At 43.0% G+C, this 14,386-nt stretch overlaps 1 protein-coding gene across 5 annotated transcripts in view; it reads right to left on the reverse strand.

The window, feature by feature from the left end:
- Akap7 (A-kinase anchoring protein 7) overlaps positions 1 to 14,386 on the reverse strand; it is a 121,307-nt gene that overhangs the window by 17,927 nt on the left and 88,994 nt on the right. Inside the window, exon 1 of one of the 5 annotated variants that reach the window (XM_029482750.1) lies at positions 11,321 to 11,596. The exons of the other annotated variants lie outside the window; for them this stretch is intronic. Coding sequence (XP_029338610.1) covers positions 11,321 to 11,369 — 49 coding nt within the window. The 5' untranslated portion in view covers positions 11,370 to 11,596. Of the gene's footprint in view, positions 1 to 11,320; positions 11,597 to 14,386 lie in introns of those variants that run through there. 5 annotated transcript variants of the gene reach the window in all.

Below are 14,386 nucleotides of genomic sequence, written 5' to 3' on the forward strand. Positions count from 1 at the left end.
CCCACTGCTCCTCACTGCTCCCACTGGCTCCCCACTGCTCCTCACTGCTCCCACTGGCTCCCCACTGCTCCTCAGTGCTCCCACTGGCTCCCACTGCTCGTCACTGCTCCAGTTCTAGAAGCAGTTGGTTCCAGTTTTTATTTCTTCTCCTTACTCCTTTGTCATTCCCATGGAGGTATCAGCAGAGCTGACTGATGTCCTAACCTTGAGGGCCAAAATTCCAGCTTCATTAATGGCTTTCCCAAGTCCTAGAAGCCCCTCCCTGGGAACAGCCACCCTCTTCAAAGATTCCAGTCACGTAGGACCCTCTCCGTAAGTCACCTGAAAATTACTGTATGTTTACTTCAGCCTTGACTTTACACTCATTATCACTCCAGTCTATTTCACTAATTTCCTGCATTCAATTCAGGGTAGTTCCATGTTTTCTTTGCTATTCCATAACTAATATCGGCTACTTTTGTATTTCCCCCTCACACAACTGTGTAACTATCAGTGATTCCAACAGTACAGAAACAAAGAATACGAAGGTAAAAACACACAAAGTTCAAGCAGCTATGGCTGCATTATGTCAGGAACAAACTTTCTCATAAAATAATCTATAACCTTTCAATATCAAACTTCATGTAGTTGTACATATATAACTAAGTTGTATGAAAAGTCTGTAATTTTAATTTTCCATTAGACGTTAAACAGGTTGCATATATGCAGTGGTGAATATATACTTTCATCCCAGTGAATGCTTGGTTTAGATTTAATATGCCAGTTTAAAAAGTACAGTAGAATAAATCTAAAGTTTCAAAACAACTTCCATTTTAAAGCAGGCAGCACATGTTGGCTAGCTATAACTAGGACTTGCTGGTTCTCAGCGAGTTCAATAACCAACGTTTATAGCAGAACATAGGGTAGACAATGGTGTGCCTAAACAGTTGCCCAAACTTGTGTCTTTACACTCTGAATTTTAAAGCAAGTTTGCTGATCCTGAAGGCATTAATTTGAATACCACTCAATAGTCACTATAAATTAATTAATTTAAAAGCACACATTATTATAAAAAGTTTTGGTCTTCTACTTAAAGTTTGGTGACAAAACAGTTTAGAAATTCTGCCTTTTACCATACAGAGAAGACAGAGGAGAAGAATGCAAGGAGTGAGAACTGGAATGGATGAAGTGGGGCGGGGCATCTCTAGGATGAGCGAGAAACCTAGGACAATGAAAACTCCCATGAATCTATGATGGTGACCCTAACTAAGATGCTTAGCAATGAAGGATATGGAACATGAAACAGCCATCTCCTGTAACCAGAAAAGACTTCCAATGGAGGGCCTGGGACACCAACCCAGCCACAAAACCTCAGACTCACAATTTCTCCTGCCAACAAGATGTGCATGGATAAAGATGGAGCAGAAATCAAAGAAATGGCCAACCAATGATTGGCCCAACTTGAGACCCTGAGGGAGAGCCAACCCCTGACACCAATTAAGGCTATTCTGCTATACTTCCAGAAAGGCTGCCAGCATTACTGTCATCTGAGATCCAGCCACTGATGGAAACAGATGCAGAGACCCACAGCCAAACATTAGTCAGAGCTTGGAGAATCCTATGGAAGAGGAGGAAGAAGGATTAAAGAAGCCAGAGGGGTCAAGGACACCACAAGAAAACTTACAGAGTCAACAAACCTGGGCTGTAGGGGTCCACAGAGATGAAACCACCAAATAGAGAACATGCATGGGATGGACCTAGTCCTTCAACAAATACGTACAGGTGTGCAGCTTGGTCTTTAAGGTGGGTCGATATCCATGGGAGGCCTCCCTTTTTCTGAGCCTTTTCTGAGGAGAAAGAGAAGTCAGGAAGATAGTGGGGAGGTGAGGTGAGAGAAGGAAGGACCAGAAGATCGCAGGAAGTGAGGTGAGAGGAAGGGACTGGGAGGAGGGGAGGGAGGGGAAGCTATGATCCAGATATAAAGTAAATAAATTAATATAATAATAATAATAACAATATGAAAAAATCTACCATACAATATATTGTACATTACTAATACAAAATCTACTTGGATGTTTCCATTAATAATAGTCCGTTTGAAACTCAAGAAGAAGGAAGACCAAAGTGTGGATACTTCAATCCTTCTTAGACAGGGGAACAAATTACCAAGTTTGGAGCAAGACTGAATGAATTACCATCCAGAGACTGCCCCACCTGGGGATCCATCCGATAAACAACCACCAAACCCAGACACTATTGCAAATGCCAACAAGATTTTGCTGACAGGAGCCTGATATAGGGGTCTCCTGAGAGGATCTGCCAGTGCCTGGTAAATACAGAAGTGGATGCTCACAGTCATCTACTGGATGGAACACAGGGCCCCCCCAATGAAGGAGCTAGAGAAAGTACCCAAGGAGCTAAAGGGGTCTGCAACCCTATAGGAGGAACAACAATATGAACTAACCAGTACCTCCAGAGCTTGTGTCTCCAGTTGCACATGTAGCAGAGGATGGCCTAGTTGGCCAAGTGGGCCATCTTGGTTTTGCGAAGATTATATGCTCCAGTACAGGGGAACACCAGGGCCAGGAAGTGGGAGTGGGTGGGTTGGGGAGCAGGTTGGGGGGAGGGTATAGGGGACTTTCCGGATAGCATTTGAAATGTAAATGAAGAAAATATCAACCTAGCCCATGGTTGGAATCCTTCAGCCTCCTAGGGTGTGTCTGCAGTTTCCTCCCCATCCTGACCTCCCTTAGGACACGTTACATTCCAACAGAGCTTTAAGTAAGGTTTGACCACAATAAAGTTAGACATGAAGTATCAGATTAACAAATCATACATTTGCCAGTTTATATGAAATCATAAATTATATCACTCTAAAACCCCCAAACACTGACTTTATAGCTAATGTTGGCTGTACATTTAAAATGCTTAGAAAGTGTGACTTTTTTTATTTTTGCCCTAACTGACATATGTTAGACATCCAATTAAAGTTTGATGCCATTCCCATGGCAAATGCCAACAGCAGTTCTGACCGCAATTAGCATAGGGTGGATGCTATGGGGCATGTAGGCAAGCATGGATGGACTATTCTGTTCCCTGGGGCCCTCCCTCCCTTGCCAGCAGCACCAGGGAATGCCATCTCTGTGGGGAGGAGAGAACCTTATTTCCTTCTCCCCCAAGCATCTTGCTTATACATCACTTCTTTCCTGGTACTACATTTTTTCTATACATACATATTTTGTTTATAAATATCCTTAACTAAATTAGTAAGTTGAGGAAACAGCATTTGGAAGTAGGAAATTGTAAGTTTCAAATATCTTCTATATGGCTTACCATAAAATTAGAATTCGCATCCCAGTTAACACAACATTTAAATGTAAGCTACACTTACTGTTTTCAGGTTTTGTCGATGACTGTTTCCCAACTGAAAGATTTATTTCAGTAGTCCTAAGCTCAGTTACCTTTAAACTCTGACATTATGAATGTTCATCATGGGGCACTTAATTTCCTAAAATGTGTATTGTAGGAGCTGTGTTTGCTCATATCAAATTGTAAATGTCACCAATGAGAGAAGCTTAGCTCAAATACCGGCCAAGGTGGCAATTAACATTCTGTCACTGGACTTTCCTGACTTGGTTCTAAAGTCTTCCTGGCATGGGAAGAGTTTGGAATCATGGGAAAGGGCATTGCATCATGGGAAGCTAGTGGCACCATAGAAGAGCGTGGCCTCCTGGGTGTGGCATCACCTGCTAGAAACTTCGAGTTGGCTTGTACTACTGAGAGGACAATACACCTTGGAATTCAACAAACTTCTGCTTTGAAAACGCATGTAAATTTAAAAAGAAACCTCCAACAGTAACAGCTATGCGTAACTCATCCCTGGGTCCTCTCAACACCTCGTTAGAGCTTTCTAGATGGGGAGAGCCCAGCAGTGTTAGCAGAAATAAGACAAAACTTTGCTCTACACATCTTTTATGAAAGGCCAGATCTCAGTGCAATGAAACACAGCATGAAATTTCTAAGAAGTCAGTGAGGTGCTGTTCTTCACTGGGGTAGTGAAGTACATCTCTTATCAGAATATACACTGGGGTGTGGCACATAATAAGCCCATTGAGTGGAAGTTCTCCGCAACAATGAGAACGTGTTAATGTATAAGCAGAGATATAGTTTAATTCAGTTTGGCAGAAGCCACGATCCACACCTACTATAAACATGGAAAGTCCTATAAAACAATGTCCAAAGTCTATGGTTGCAGGTGATAAAAGTTTAACCCAGATACAGTTAAGCAAAGAGAGGGCAACTATGTATTGCTTTGTGGACTGGAGAAGTTCTTACACATGGCTGAAGTAATAGGATGGCCTTTCTCCCTCCCCTGGCTCTTCTATTATCTGTGCTGGCTTCATTTGTAGAATGGCCCTCTGTTGGACCTTAAGAAGACTAATGTGTGACAATGTGTGAGCCACACATTTCTCCCAGGGCAAGAAGCAAGATATTGTGATAGACATGACCTCAAGATCACAGGTAGAGAATTTTCTAAAAGAAGGACACTCTGTTGAGCTGAAATTCTAAGTGCTAATCCCCCTCTATGGTAAGCTAAAAATAAAACATCACTGTGTAAAATTAATACTATGTGCAATTAACATAGTCTTTATTTATTGCAGAGAAATCATATCTACCACATATATCAAAGAAGAGTGGCTAGCAGGCAGGTGCATTATAAATATTAGCTAAATCTTGATTAAAATCTAATTTTTATGCCAGGTAGATACTTTTTAAGATTGGGGTATGGAGTGTAAAAATTAAAGTGTAAAAAAAAAAGTAAATTCCAAAACCAAAATTCCAAACTGGGTCACTATGTCTTCAAACACCTCTACTGTCTGAGCAATTGGAAGCTTTTTAAAGTCTCTTTGCTTTGGGTAAAATGGACAAAAATTAAACAGATCCATGGGAAATTGTTTATCGCACATCTTCAAAGGATTTTACAAGATTTAAACTAATACCTGTAATTCTTCTGAGGATATTAGGTCACAGCACACTGCTGGAGAACAGGATATGTCATGTAAATTTTGCTTTTATTTCCTTAGATGATGGAATGCGACAAGAGCCATACCTAAACTCTGCAAATACATACCTCAGAAACACCCAGAGCATTTCCTTCTCTGTTCTAACTATCCCTGGGCCTAGACCTGGAAGCTTCTTGCCCCTGCACAATCTAATCTTCCAAGCTGACTGATTCAATCTGGCTTCTCTCAGTTCTGATTGAAATGTTCTGCTTGACCTCATACTGACTTAGGCTCTAATCTTCTGGCTCCTTCTCATTTCTATGGCTCATTCTGTCTTCACCTGTGTCTAGCTTGTTCTTTCTGCAAATTTCATCCCTCCACACACACTCTCTTCTCTCTCTTCTCTTCTCTTCTCTTCTCTCCCTCCCTCCCTCCCTTCCTCCCTCCCTCTTTTTCCTCTCTGCTCTTTAGTAAACTCTCTTTCCTATGAGAGTTGGATGTATCCTATCTCTGACTCATTCTGTCAGATCTTTCTCTGATTCATCACTTTGTCTGCCCCTCAATTAGGTGTCATTTTCAAACATGGCTGCTTCCTTCTACAAACTAACCTTACCTTCATTGTTAGGCATTAAAGGTACATAGTAAGGGCATGATGGTATTCCAGCCAGATCATGCTGCAATCCCAGAATCTGCATTCTGGCCAGATCATTTAGGCTTAGAAGGCCTTTGGATATGATCCCTTGGATTAAAATTCCTTTATAACATCAGAAAGCCAACTCTGTTTTGTCATATGCCCAGAAAAGAGGATATAGTGTGTGGTCACAGCAGCCGATGGCTGCCATAAGGACTGGATATAATCCTACAACCAAGGTACTCCCACAAAAAATTACCCAGCATTTCCCTCGATGTTCAGTGTTCAGAGGTTCTAAGAACAACACTGAAGGGAAACACAGTGATCACCACAGCCTGTGAACTAACAGAGTCAGGGAGGTGAAACATGAACAGTAACTATTAGCATTTGCTCTAATGTTTCCATTTTTAGAAACAAACCTCTGGGGTGTACATCACTTAGCAGTGGGAAAATCTAATCAGTATTGACTATGGCTAAATGGTTTACATTGTAAAACATGACTGAGGACACCACTACATTGCCCAAAGACATCTTATACCCAGTACAGTCCTGATTGCACAGTGTGCTGCTTTCTCCGCTCAGAAGGGGCAATAGAGATTGAGCAGCCTGGGACCCAGGCTTTTGGCCAGCTCCAGCCCCAGTACCCCAGAGTACAATAACTGAGATAGTCCCCACTTCTCTGGCTGCCAACAACTTTCCCTCGGAAACAGGGCAGCTAGGAGCATATACTTAATAATTGATCTTCATGAACACTTTGAACATAACCCTGGCACAGTACTTGGCAGATGGTGGGCATCCAAAAAGTTAAGCCAAAGTGGAGGTAGGGATGGGAAAGAGAAGGCAGCAGAGAAGGAAGAGAAATTGTGTTTGTTTGCATTTGTTTGATTTTGTTTTTCAAGACAGGGTTTCTCTGTGTAGCCCTGGCTGTCCTGGAACTCACTCTGTAGACCAGGCTGGCCTCGAACTCAGAGATCAGCCTGTCTCTGCCTCCAGAGTGCTGGGATTAAAGGTGTACACCACCATGCCCAGCTTGGAAGAAAGATTTTTAAAAGCAATCTTTGATTGATTCTTGTAGCCCCTAGCCTTTTGGCACTAAGAGGCAAATGGGGGAAATCATAATACTTTTTAGAAAGATTTTTATGTTTTTGTGTCTGTGTGCATGAACGCCACATGTGTTTGTGCCCATAAAGGCCATAAGAGGGCACTGGAGTCACTGAAGCTTAGGTCCTAGGATTGAAACTCTGATCCTCTAAAAAAGCAAGCGCTTTTAGTTGCTATGCCATCTCTCCAGCCCCATAGGAGTTTTTGATTGGTTGGTTGGTTGGTTGGTTGGTTGGTTGGTTGGTTGGTTAAAGAACTATTATTTTATTATTTGTGTGTATTCGGAGTTTAGGGGTATTGGTCTTTATTGTTGTTATGTATAGATTTATTTTTCCCTGTATGTAAGATGGCTGGGTATGTACATATGAGTTCAGTGCCTTCAGAGGCTAGAGTTATTAGAATTTCCAGGCACTAAAGTTACAGGCAGTTAAAAGCTACCCAGTGTTGAGACAGGGAACTAAACTGGGGTCTTCAGTAAGAACAGTATGTGCCTGTACATGAACTCACAGAGACTGAAGCAGTTCTAAGCTGAGAGGAGACATGGACACATGCTCTCATACTGCCCCCAAAAGCTATCTCCAAATGATAACCACTTACAAGTTAAAAATTAGTTTTCTCCAAGAAACTCTCACTAGGAAAACAAATCACGCTTAAGGGTAGGTCCCAGACACAGAGGTAGATGGTCGTCACAAAATGAACTCCATGGCATCTGCAGCCCCTTGCCTCCAGAAGGCTCCCATTTGTTTGTTTGTATCTGGGCATTTCCCTTACCCTTGCAGGTCCTCTTGTATAAATATGGCTCCCATTTTTGTGCTTTTATAGGACTGCTATGTATGTATGTGTGTGTGAGTGAGTGTGTCTCTGCATCTGTCTGTGTTCCTTATGCCTTTTCTTCTGTTTGCTTTGTCCTATTCCAAAATGTTTGTTTCTGTTTTGTTTTATTTTGTTATTATTCCTTAGATGCGGTTTGTTTTTGAATGAGAGACAGGAAGGGTATGGATCCAGATGGGAGGGAAAGTGAAGAGGAAGCGAAAGGAGCTGGGGGAGGGGAAACCACAATAACATAGTGTATGAAAAAGGATCTATTTTCAATAAAAACAAAGAACAGCATGTGCTCTTAAACATTAAGCCATCTCTGCAGCCACACCCCCATCCACAGTAGTTCTTAACCTTAGGCATAGCAAATGCTGCCATGTGCATAGCCTAACAGGAAATCAGTAGCATCCTCTTCACTGACAAGAACTCACAACATGGCTCCAGTGGGGGGACACCATGTGCAGGGCCTGCTGCAATTACAGGGATACACAACATGTTCTTAACTTTAGGTACTGGACAGCCAGGTGAGGAGACAGAGCACACACATGAAACACAACCACAAAGCCTGCATGTGTAGAGAACAGACAAGGAACATCATAGAATGCTAATAGCTGAACTGTCAACACATGGCTTTGAAGCCCAGTGCCCCTATAACGTCCCTAACAAGGCTGCCATCCTATGCATGCACACTTGCTGTGAAAGGGGACCTGCCTCAAGAGGCAGTTCATACCTTCTGTGACCACTCACCTGCCCTTTTTACACAGAGTGCTTCAGAACAAGAAAGTGTTTGCTGGGAAAACAACAACAGGAATGCTGAGGAATTAGTTATAGAAGTGTCTACCTCCCAGATTTCCACTGAGGCTTTCTTAGTAACGTATTAAATGTTGCTCAGTGGACCTTTTGCCTTGATGCTTTTATTCATGGACATTCCTTCCAGACTACTAAAAACCAGGAAATCCAAAGGGGAAAAGGTCTAGAAAGGATTCAGAAAGAGCTATATTGATGAACAGCTACAGCACTTGGTATCGCTAGGACATCTGCTATAACCTTAGTGTCAGGAATAGTCTATACAGGATATAAAAATCTCATTTTCTACAGATCATCACTAATTCTCAGTATTCTACTTACTTTAGTCCAAAATTTACTTTAGTCCAAAATTTAAAAATATCAAACTTGGAGAGGGGAGTGTTCAAGCACTGGGATTCAAGTAAAAACAGTTTTGCTGCTTCCATTTGTTAACTGATGCCCAAGCCACAGTGAGCTCCACTACATTCCAGGTACGCACAGTTCATTTTCAGCATGAACTTGGGCCCTTTAGAATTGGTTGATAAGAGAATTGTTCTGTTTGCTATTAACAGATTAACATGGTAGCACTAATGAATCAATTAAATCAGAGTCCCTGCCACCCACCACCACCACCACCAAAGGGCCAAAGCAGGATAAACCAGCAGGAGCGGAGGTCCCACTTGACTCTTACCCCTTGGCCCACTGGATCTATCCTTGCTGAGTCTCTGTAGGACTGCAGAAGATGAATTTTCCAGCTCACCTGTGTTTTGAGAATGATACCCACAAATATAAGTATTCACTAACATCCCACTGGATTCTCTCTGATTTGAGCCACCCTCTGGAAGAGCAGAGCAGAGCCATGACCCTTTGTGACAGAATTAGGAGGCTGGGTCATGGACATGAGCACTCTTGTGCTCTGCCCCTGGGAGATATACAATGAGCAGGTGACTTGAAGCAGGCTAACAAGGCTACTAGGTACCTGGGAACCCTACAAGAAACCACATCTGCATCGTTGGGTGTTACTGTATAATCCAATGACTGGAGCAAAATGATTCTGTACCTCTCACATGTCTTTTGTGGATTTTTAAAACACATTACCAATGCAACTTAAAGACTGGATATGTCCTGTCAGTGCTGACTTATGCTCTTCTTGAGACATACCAGGTAATGAAATCTCCACCACGTTTTTAACACCCATCCCTAACTGGGTAAGTCTTATTAGGCAAGCACTATCAGCAGCTTGGACTGCAACAGGAATGTATGTGTGCATGGGGTACATAAATGGGGGCGGGGATGAAGTCATAACAAAACTAGAGGTAGGAGAAAGAATGGTGTGGAAGGACTGTGTAAGCCAGGGGTCGGCTGGAGTTCATGTGGAGAGGGAGCAGGGTGTGACTGCATGGGCGCCATATTCCTGGATTGGGCGATTCCCTCAGACACACCATGCTATTCTCCTTTACCTTTGGGAAAGTTCAATTTTCAGAAAGAGAGAAGCCAAAGAGCATTACAGAGAACTCCCCATAAACCCAAATTAGAAGCACTGTGTCTAGAAATGCAAGACTTCCCTCTGCAGCAGTCCCAGATGATAAAGGCAGAACCCAAGCACCTCGCTGCACTCACTGCACGGGAACTCGACTTCTGCAGAGCCAGGAAGGCAGTTCACAGTCAAGGGCAAAAGCAAACCCATGCAAGGAAAACCCACACAGAGGAACAGAGGCAGAGACAGGGCTAAGGCCGGAAGTCCCGTCCTTGAGTCTGTCTACACCAAGGCTTTTCAGATCAGGATGGCCTCCAGAAAGTGAATCCATGTGCCCAGATCTCAAGAACTACAGATAAGTCATTCTGACACATCCAGAAAGCGCACAGCTGCCCGGTGAACGATTATGCTTGATCTTAGAAAGTGGGTGGTGTGTCTCCAGTTGTAAGAGCAGGTCTGTCATGATGCACGGTGTCACTTTCATAAGGAAGATCTACAGACATTTATTGACTCTTGTTAAGAGCCGAATGTTCCAAAGTCTGTCGATGTTTATTCCAAAGCCCTACCAGAAGATTTCTTAGGAAAACTGACTGGACCTCCAGAGGAGTAACGGGCATAGACTAACCACTGACTTCTTGTACCTGCTCTGCTCAGTTCCTGGGGAACATCAGGAAACAAAACCCAGATGGGGATCTTGGAGTATCTGAGCTAGATAGGAAATTCTGTGAACCCACTTAAGTGAGAATCACACCCTGGTATGACAGATATATGACTGCAAATTCAGAGGTATGACTGGAAAGATTTCGTCTGAAGGGAAGTAAAAATTCCCTGTAAGGAGCCTAAGACAGCTCGTTCACACTAATTCTAAAGACAGCAGCCTACACAGGAGCTACAACGTTAAGTCAATGCATGCAAGTTCCCGAGGGCAGTCTTTAGATGCACACACCTCCACTCGAACTCTTTATGGTCCAGAAACAGGTGCAGAATCTGCCCAATATTTGCTCAAAAATAATACAAAATATTTGGAGTATTTTTCACCCAGCTTTTGCTGAGAGGCAAAGAAGCAGCACTCGCTTGGTGTGGCTTTATGGCTATACCTGAACCCTCCCGCAAGAACAAAGCGGAGGACACAGGACACGTGAAAGTATCTGCAAACATCCAGTCAGCCTCATTTCGGAACCAACAGCACCCCTACATGCAATGACTGGGTGTTGCTCCCAAAGCTTGCCAGTTTCAGCTCCGAGGAAGGGGCTCTGGCTTGTACAACGGATGAACCGAATGCAATGATTTAAAGAAACTCAAAACTAAACTCTGAGCTAGATAGATAGTGCCATAGATTACCAGCAGAGGACAATCAGAAACGAGTTTCTGGTGTCAACCTATCACCGACTTTCACACCTGCATTAGATGCACAGTTGAGAATCACAGCTCTGTTTCTTCCTTCTGATTCCCAGGGGGAAAGCCCAAAGCTAACCCTAAGGCAACCTCCACAGTAGAGGCACACCATGGCTTCCGCGCCTTACTTACAGATTTTGCCCTCGTCTCTGGCGAAAGGGAAGCAGCAAAGCTGGCCCATGGTCCCGGTGTTCCTGGCGGGCACCCCACCGGGAGGCTGCGGCTACACCAAGGTCTGCTTGGCCGCCGCCTGCAGCCGGGAGCTCAGCGCAGCACCGCGGAGAGAAAGAGAAGGGAGCTTACAGCCTCAGAAAAGGCTCCTCCTCCTGGCCCTCCAGTTCCAGCGACTGCTCCGGGACGCACTGGCAAGGGAAGTGGCCATATGCTCGCCCAATTCTCCCAGCACCCGAGCCCTGACCGACCGCCCTGAGATGAGGACCACGTGTCAGCATGTGTCTTTAAGAAGGTAAAGGAGAAAACCCGAGTCTTCACCCACACAGACCAATGCAGCAATTACACGGAATTACATGGAAATTCAAACCAGGTTTTTTTTTTTAAAGCCATCGTTTCTCTCTGTTATTTAAACAGGAAGAGCTGCCCAACATACTTTTGTTTGTCGCCTTGTGTACAGAGAACACGGCACAGCAGAACGCTATAAATTCCACTTCTTTCAATAAATTCTACTTGTCTCAAGTGCCATTAAATACCCAACAAACTGTAAAACAATAGAAATGGGTGCGGGAGGCTGGAATCAACTGTTACCTGCACTTTACACATATCGTCCATAAGTTCCGGATCTTTTTTAAAATACTCTCTCATTCTCTTATTAAATCATTAGTCAACATGATGACATTTGAAATTGTAGCATCCAACATCTTAGTGGCATAGAAAATAACCTCGGCTCTAGACACAACGCAGAGAGCTAGATCAGAGATAAGGGGATCATTCCGACAGAAGCCACAAGGTGACTGCCAAATTCAAGGGCAGCAAAACTACTCATTTCAAGACTCATGATATCATCTGAGATTCATGAGAACATAATGGGCTTCCTGGAGTTGTTTAAAAGCTGTGGTCTGATTCGGGGTGTGGCCATGCACATTGACACTAGACGAAAGAAAGCCTGCTTCAGCTTCTTCCTTCTCTCCCATATGACCTAGTGAGCCCCACACATCAATCAATGAGTCAGTCACTGAAGTGAGAGGGAAACAAGAGGGAAATTTCCCAGTGGATTTGAACATAGCACACAGACCAGGAGAGTGTACCGTGCAGGATAAGAAATTCATCCATCTTACAGATTCTAGGTGTTGTGCTAAAAACAAAAAGCTGGCCTGCAATAGAATATACTTTCAATAGCCTTTTCATACAGAAGTTAACAACACGGGTGACTGGCTTGAGGGATGCTATGCAAGCCCTGCATCTCTGCCCCGCCCCTCTCCTTTGAAGGGAGAAACAGAGTCTCTCTATTAGACAGGGAGATCCTGAACTCTGCAGCCCAGGTGAGTTAAACCAGCAGTCCTTCTGCTTCAGCCGCTCTGGTAGCCGGGACTGGAGATGTGAACCCCTATACTAGGCCAGAATTTTGATGCTCTTAAGTTTTGTACACATCTTGAGAACTTTTAGAGCACATCAAGGGATATAAGCTATTTCTATGGCTCGTAGGGTACATAATATATACTTCAAGTATTTCAATTTGCAAGATTAGAAATACTGCAAAGGTCTATGCAATAAAAGCATACATTTACTGAGTGAAATTCCTAGGTCTCTCTACATAATTAAAACTAATATTTGAAACATTATATATCCTTAAGTGGATTTCCCTTTTTTGGAGTATTTTATAGTAAAAATATAATGCTTAGTTTGCCTGTATTTTAAGTGAGCACTCTATTGGTTACATATTATATTATATAATATTATATTATATTATATTGAACAGTGCTATTCTTTAAGTCATATTTCACTGTCAGAACCAGTCTGTGAGTTCACAGCTTACTGGCCTATTTCAACTATTCCACTGTTTCCTTTCAAGTTCTTCAATGCATGAGGCAAAACTTTAAACTAAGAAATAAGATTGTTGTGTGTGATTGTAAAATACTCTTTAAAGTAGTAGTATATAGAAACCTCTTTTTATTTTAATTGCATGTGTACCTACATGCCAGAAGAGGCCATCCGATCCCATTATAGATGGTGGTGAACCACCATGTGGTTGCTGGGAATTGAACTCAGGACCTCTGGAAGAGCAGATAACCACTCAGTTATCTCTTCAGCCCCTGGACCTCTGATGACTAGTAAGCAGACAGGGCTGAGTTCTAAGAATATGAGCCTCACATTGCACAGCAAGCACTTTAACAACTGAGTCATCTCCCCAGACCTGACATGACCTTTAGAATCATAAAACTGTAAGTTTGAATTCAAGATCTGTTGGGTGTTTACAACCATGAAAGATTAACCTGTCTGAATCTGAGTGTCTTCACTGATAAATTTATTTTCAAGTTCTAAAAATGTCATTGCAAAGTAGAAAGTACAGGGGAGTAAGAAAGACGAGAACAGAATGACTGGCTAAATGTACCTCAGAGTTTGTAGGATCAGCTAGCAAGCCTGCCCACTCCTCTGACAGTTTTCTGCCCTGCCAGTGTGCCAGATTGAGCCCTATCTCCAAATACAAGGCCCCTTAACTCAAAAATCACTATCCAGAGGGGGACAGCTTTATGGTGAATGTCACCAGCTCGACTTTGTTAAATACCCCCACTGCTGCTGCTTCCAAAACCCTGTGAGTTTCCAATTGTGAGTAGAACACTGAAAATGTGTCTATAGCTAAGGACCAGTGTCTGTAAGAATATTCTACAAAGGGCTATACGACCTTACAGACATCTCCACAGACACCCAGAGTGAGATAAGCTGCCTGGATATGGTGGCATAGGTCTAGGATCTGAGTGCTTCAAAGGCTGAGGCAAGAGGATCTTGAATTTAGAGAAGCCTGGGCAACATAGGTGGACGCCATCTCAACAAACAAAAAGCTAAAGTGGTAAAAAAAATGGTGAATAAACCACAAATTTAAAAAAAGATAAAAAAAACCCACAGAGTAACTTAAGGCAGGTGCTTGACTCCAGAAAATCAAATAACCCCATTAAAAAATGGGGCTCAGAGCTAAACAAAGAATTCTCACCTGAGGAATACCGAATGGCTGAGAAGCACCTGAAA

This window comes from Mus caroli, chromosome 10 (genome assembly GCF_900094665.2).
Source record: "Mus caroli chromosome 10, CAROLI_EIJ_v1.1, whole genome shotgun sequence".
NCBI classification, from domain to species: Eukaryota; Metazoa; Chordata; class Mammalia; order Rodentia; family Muridae; genus Mus; species Mus caroli.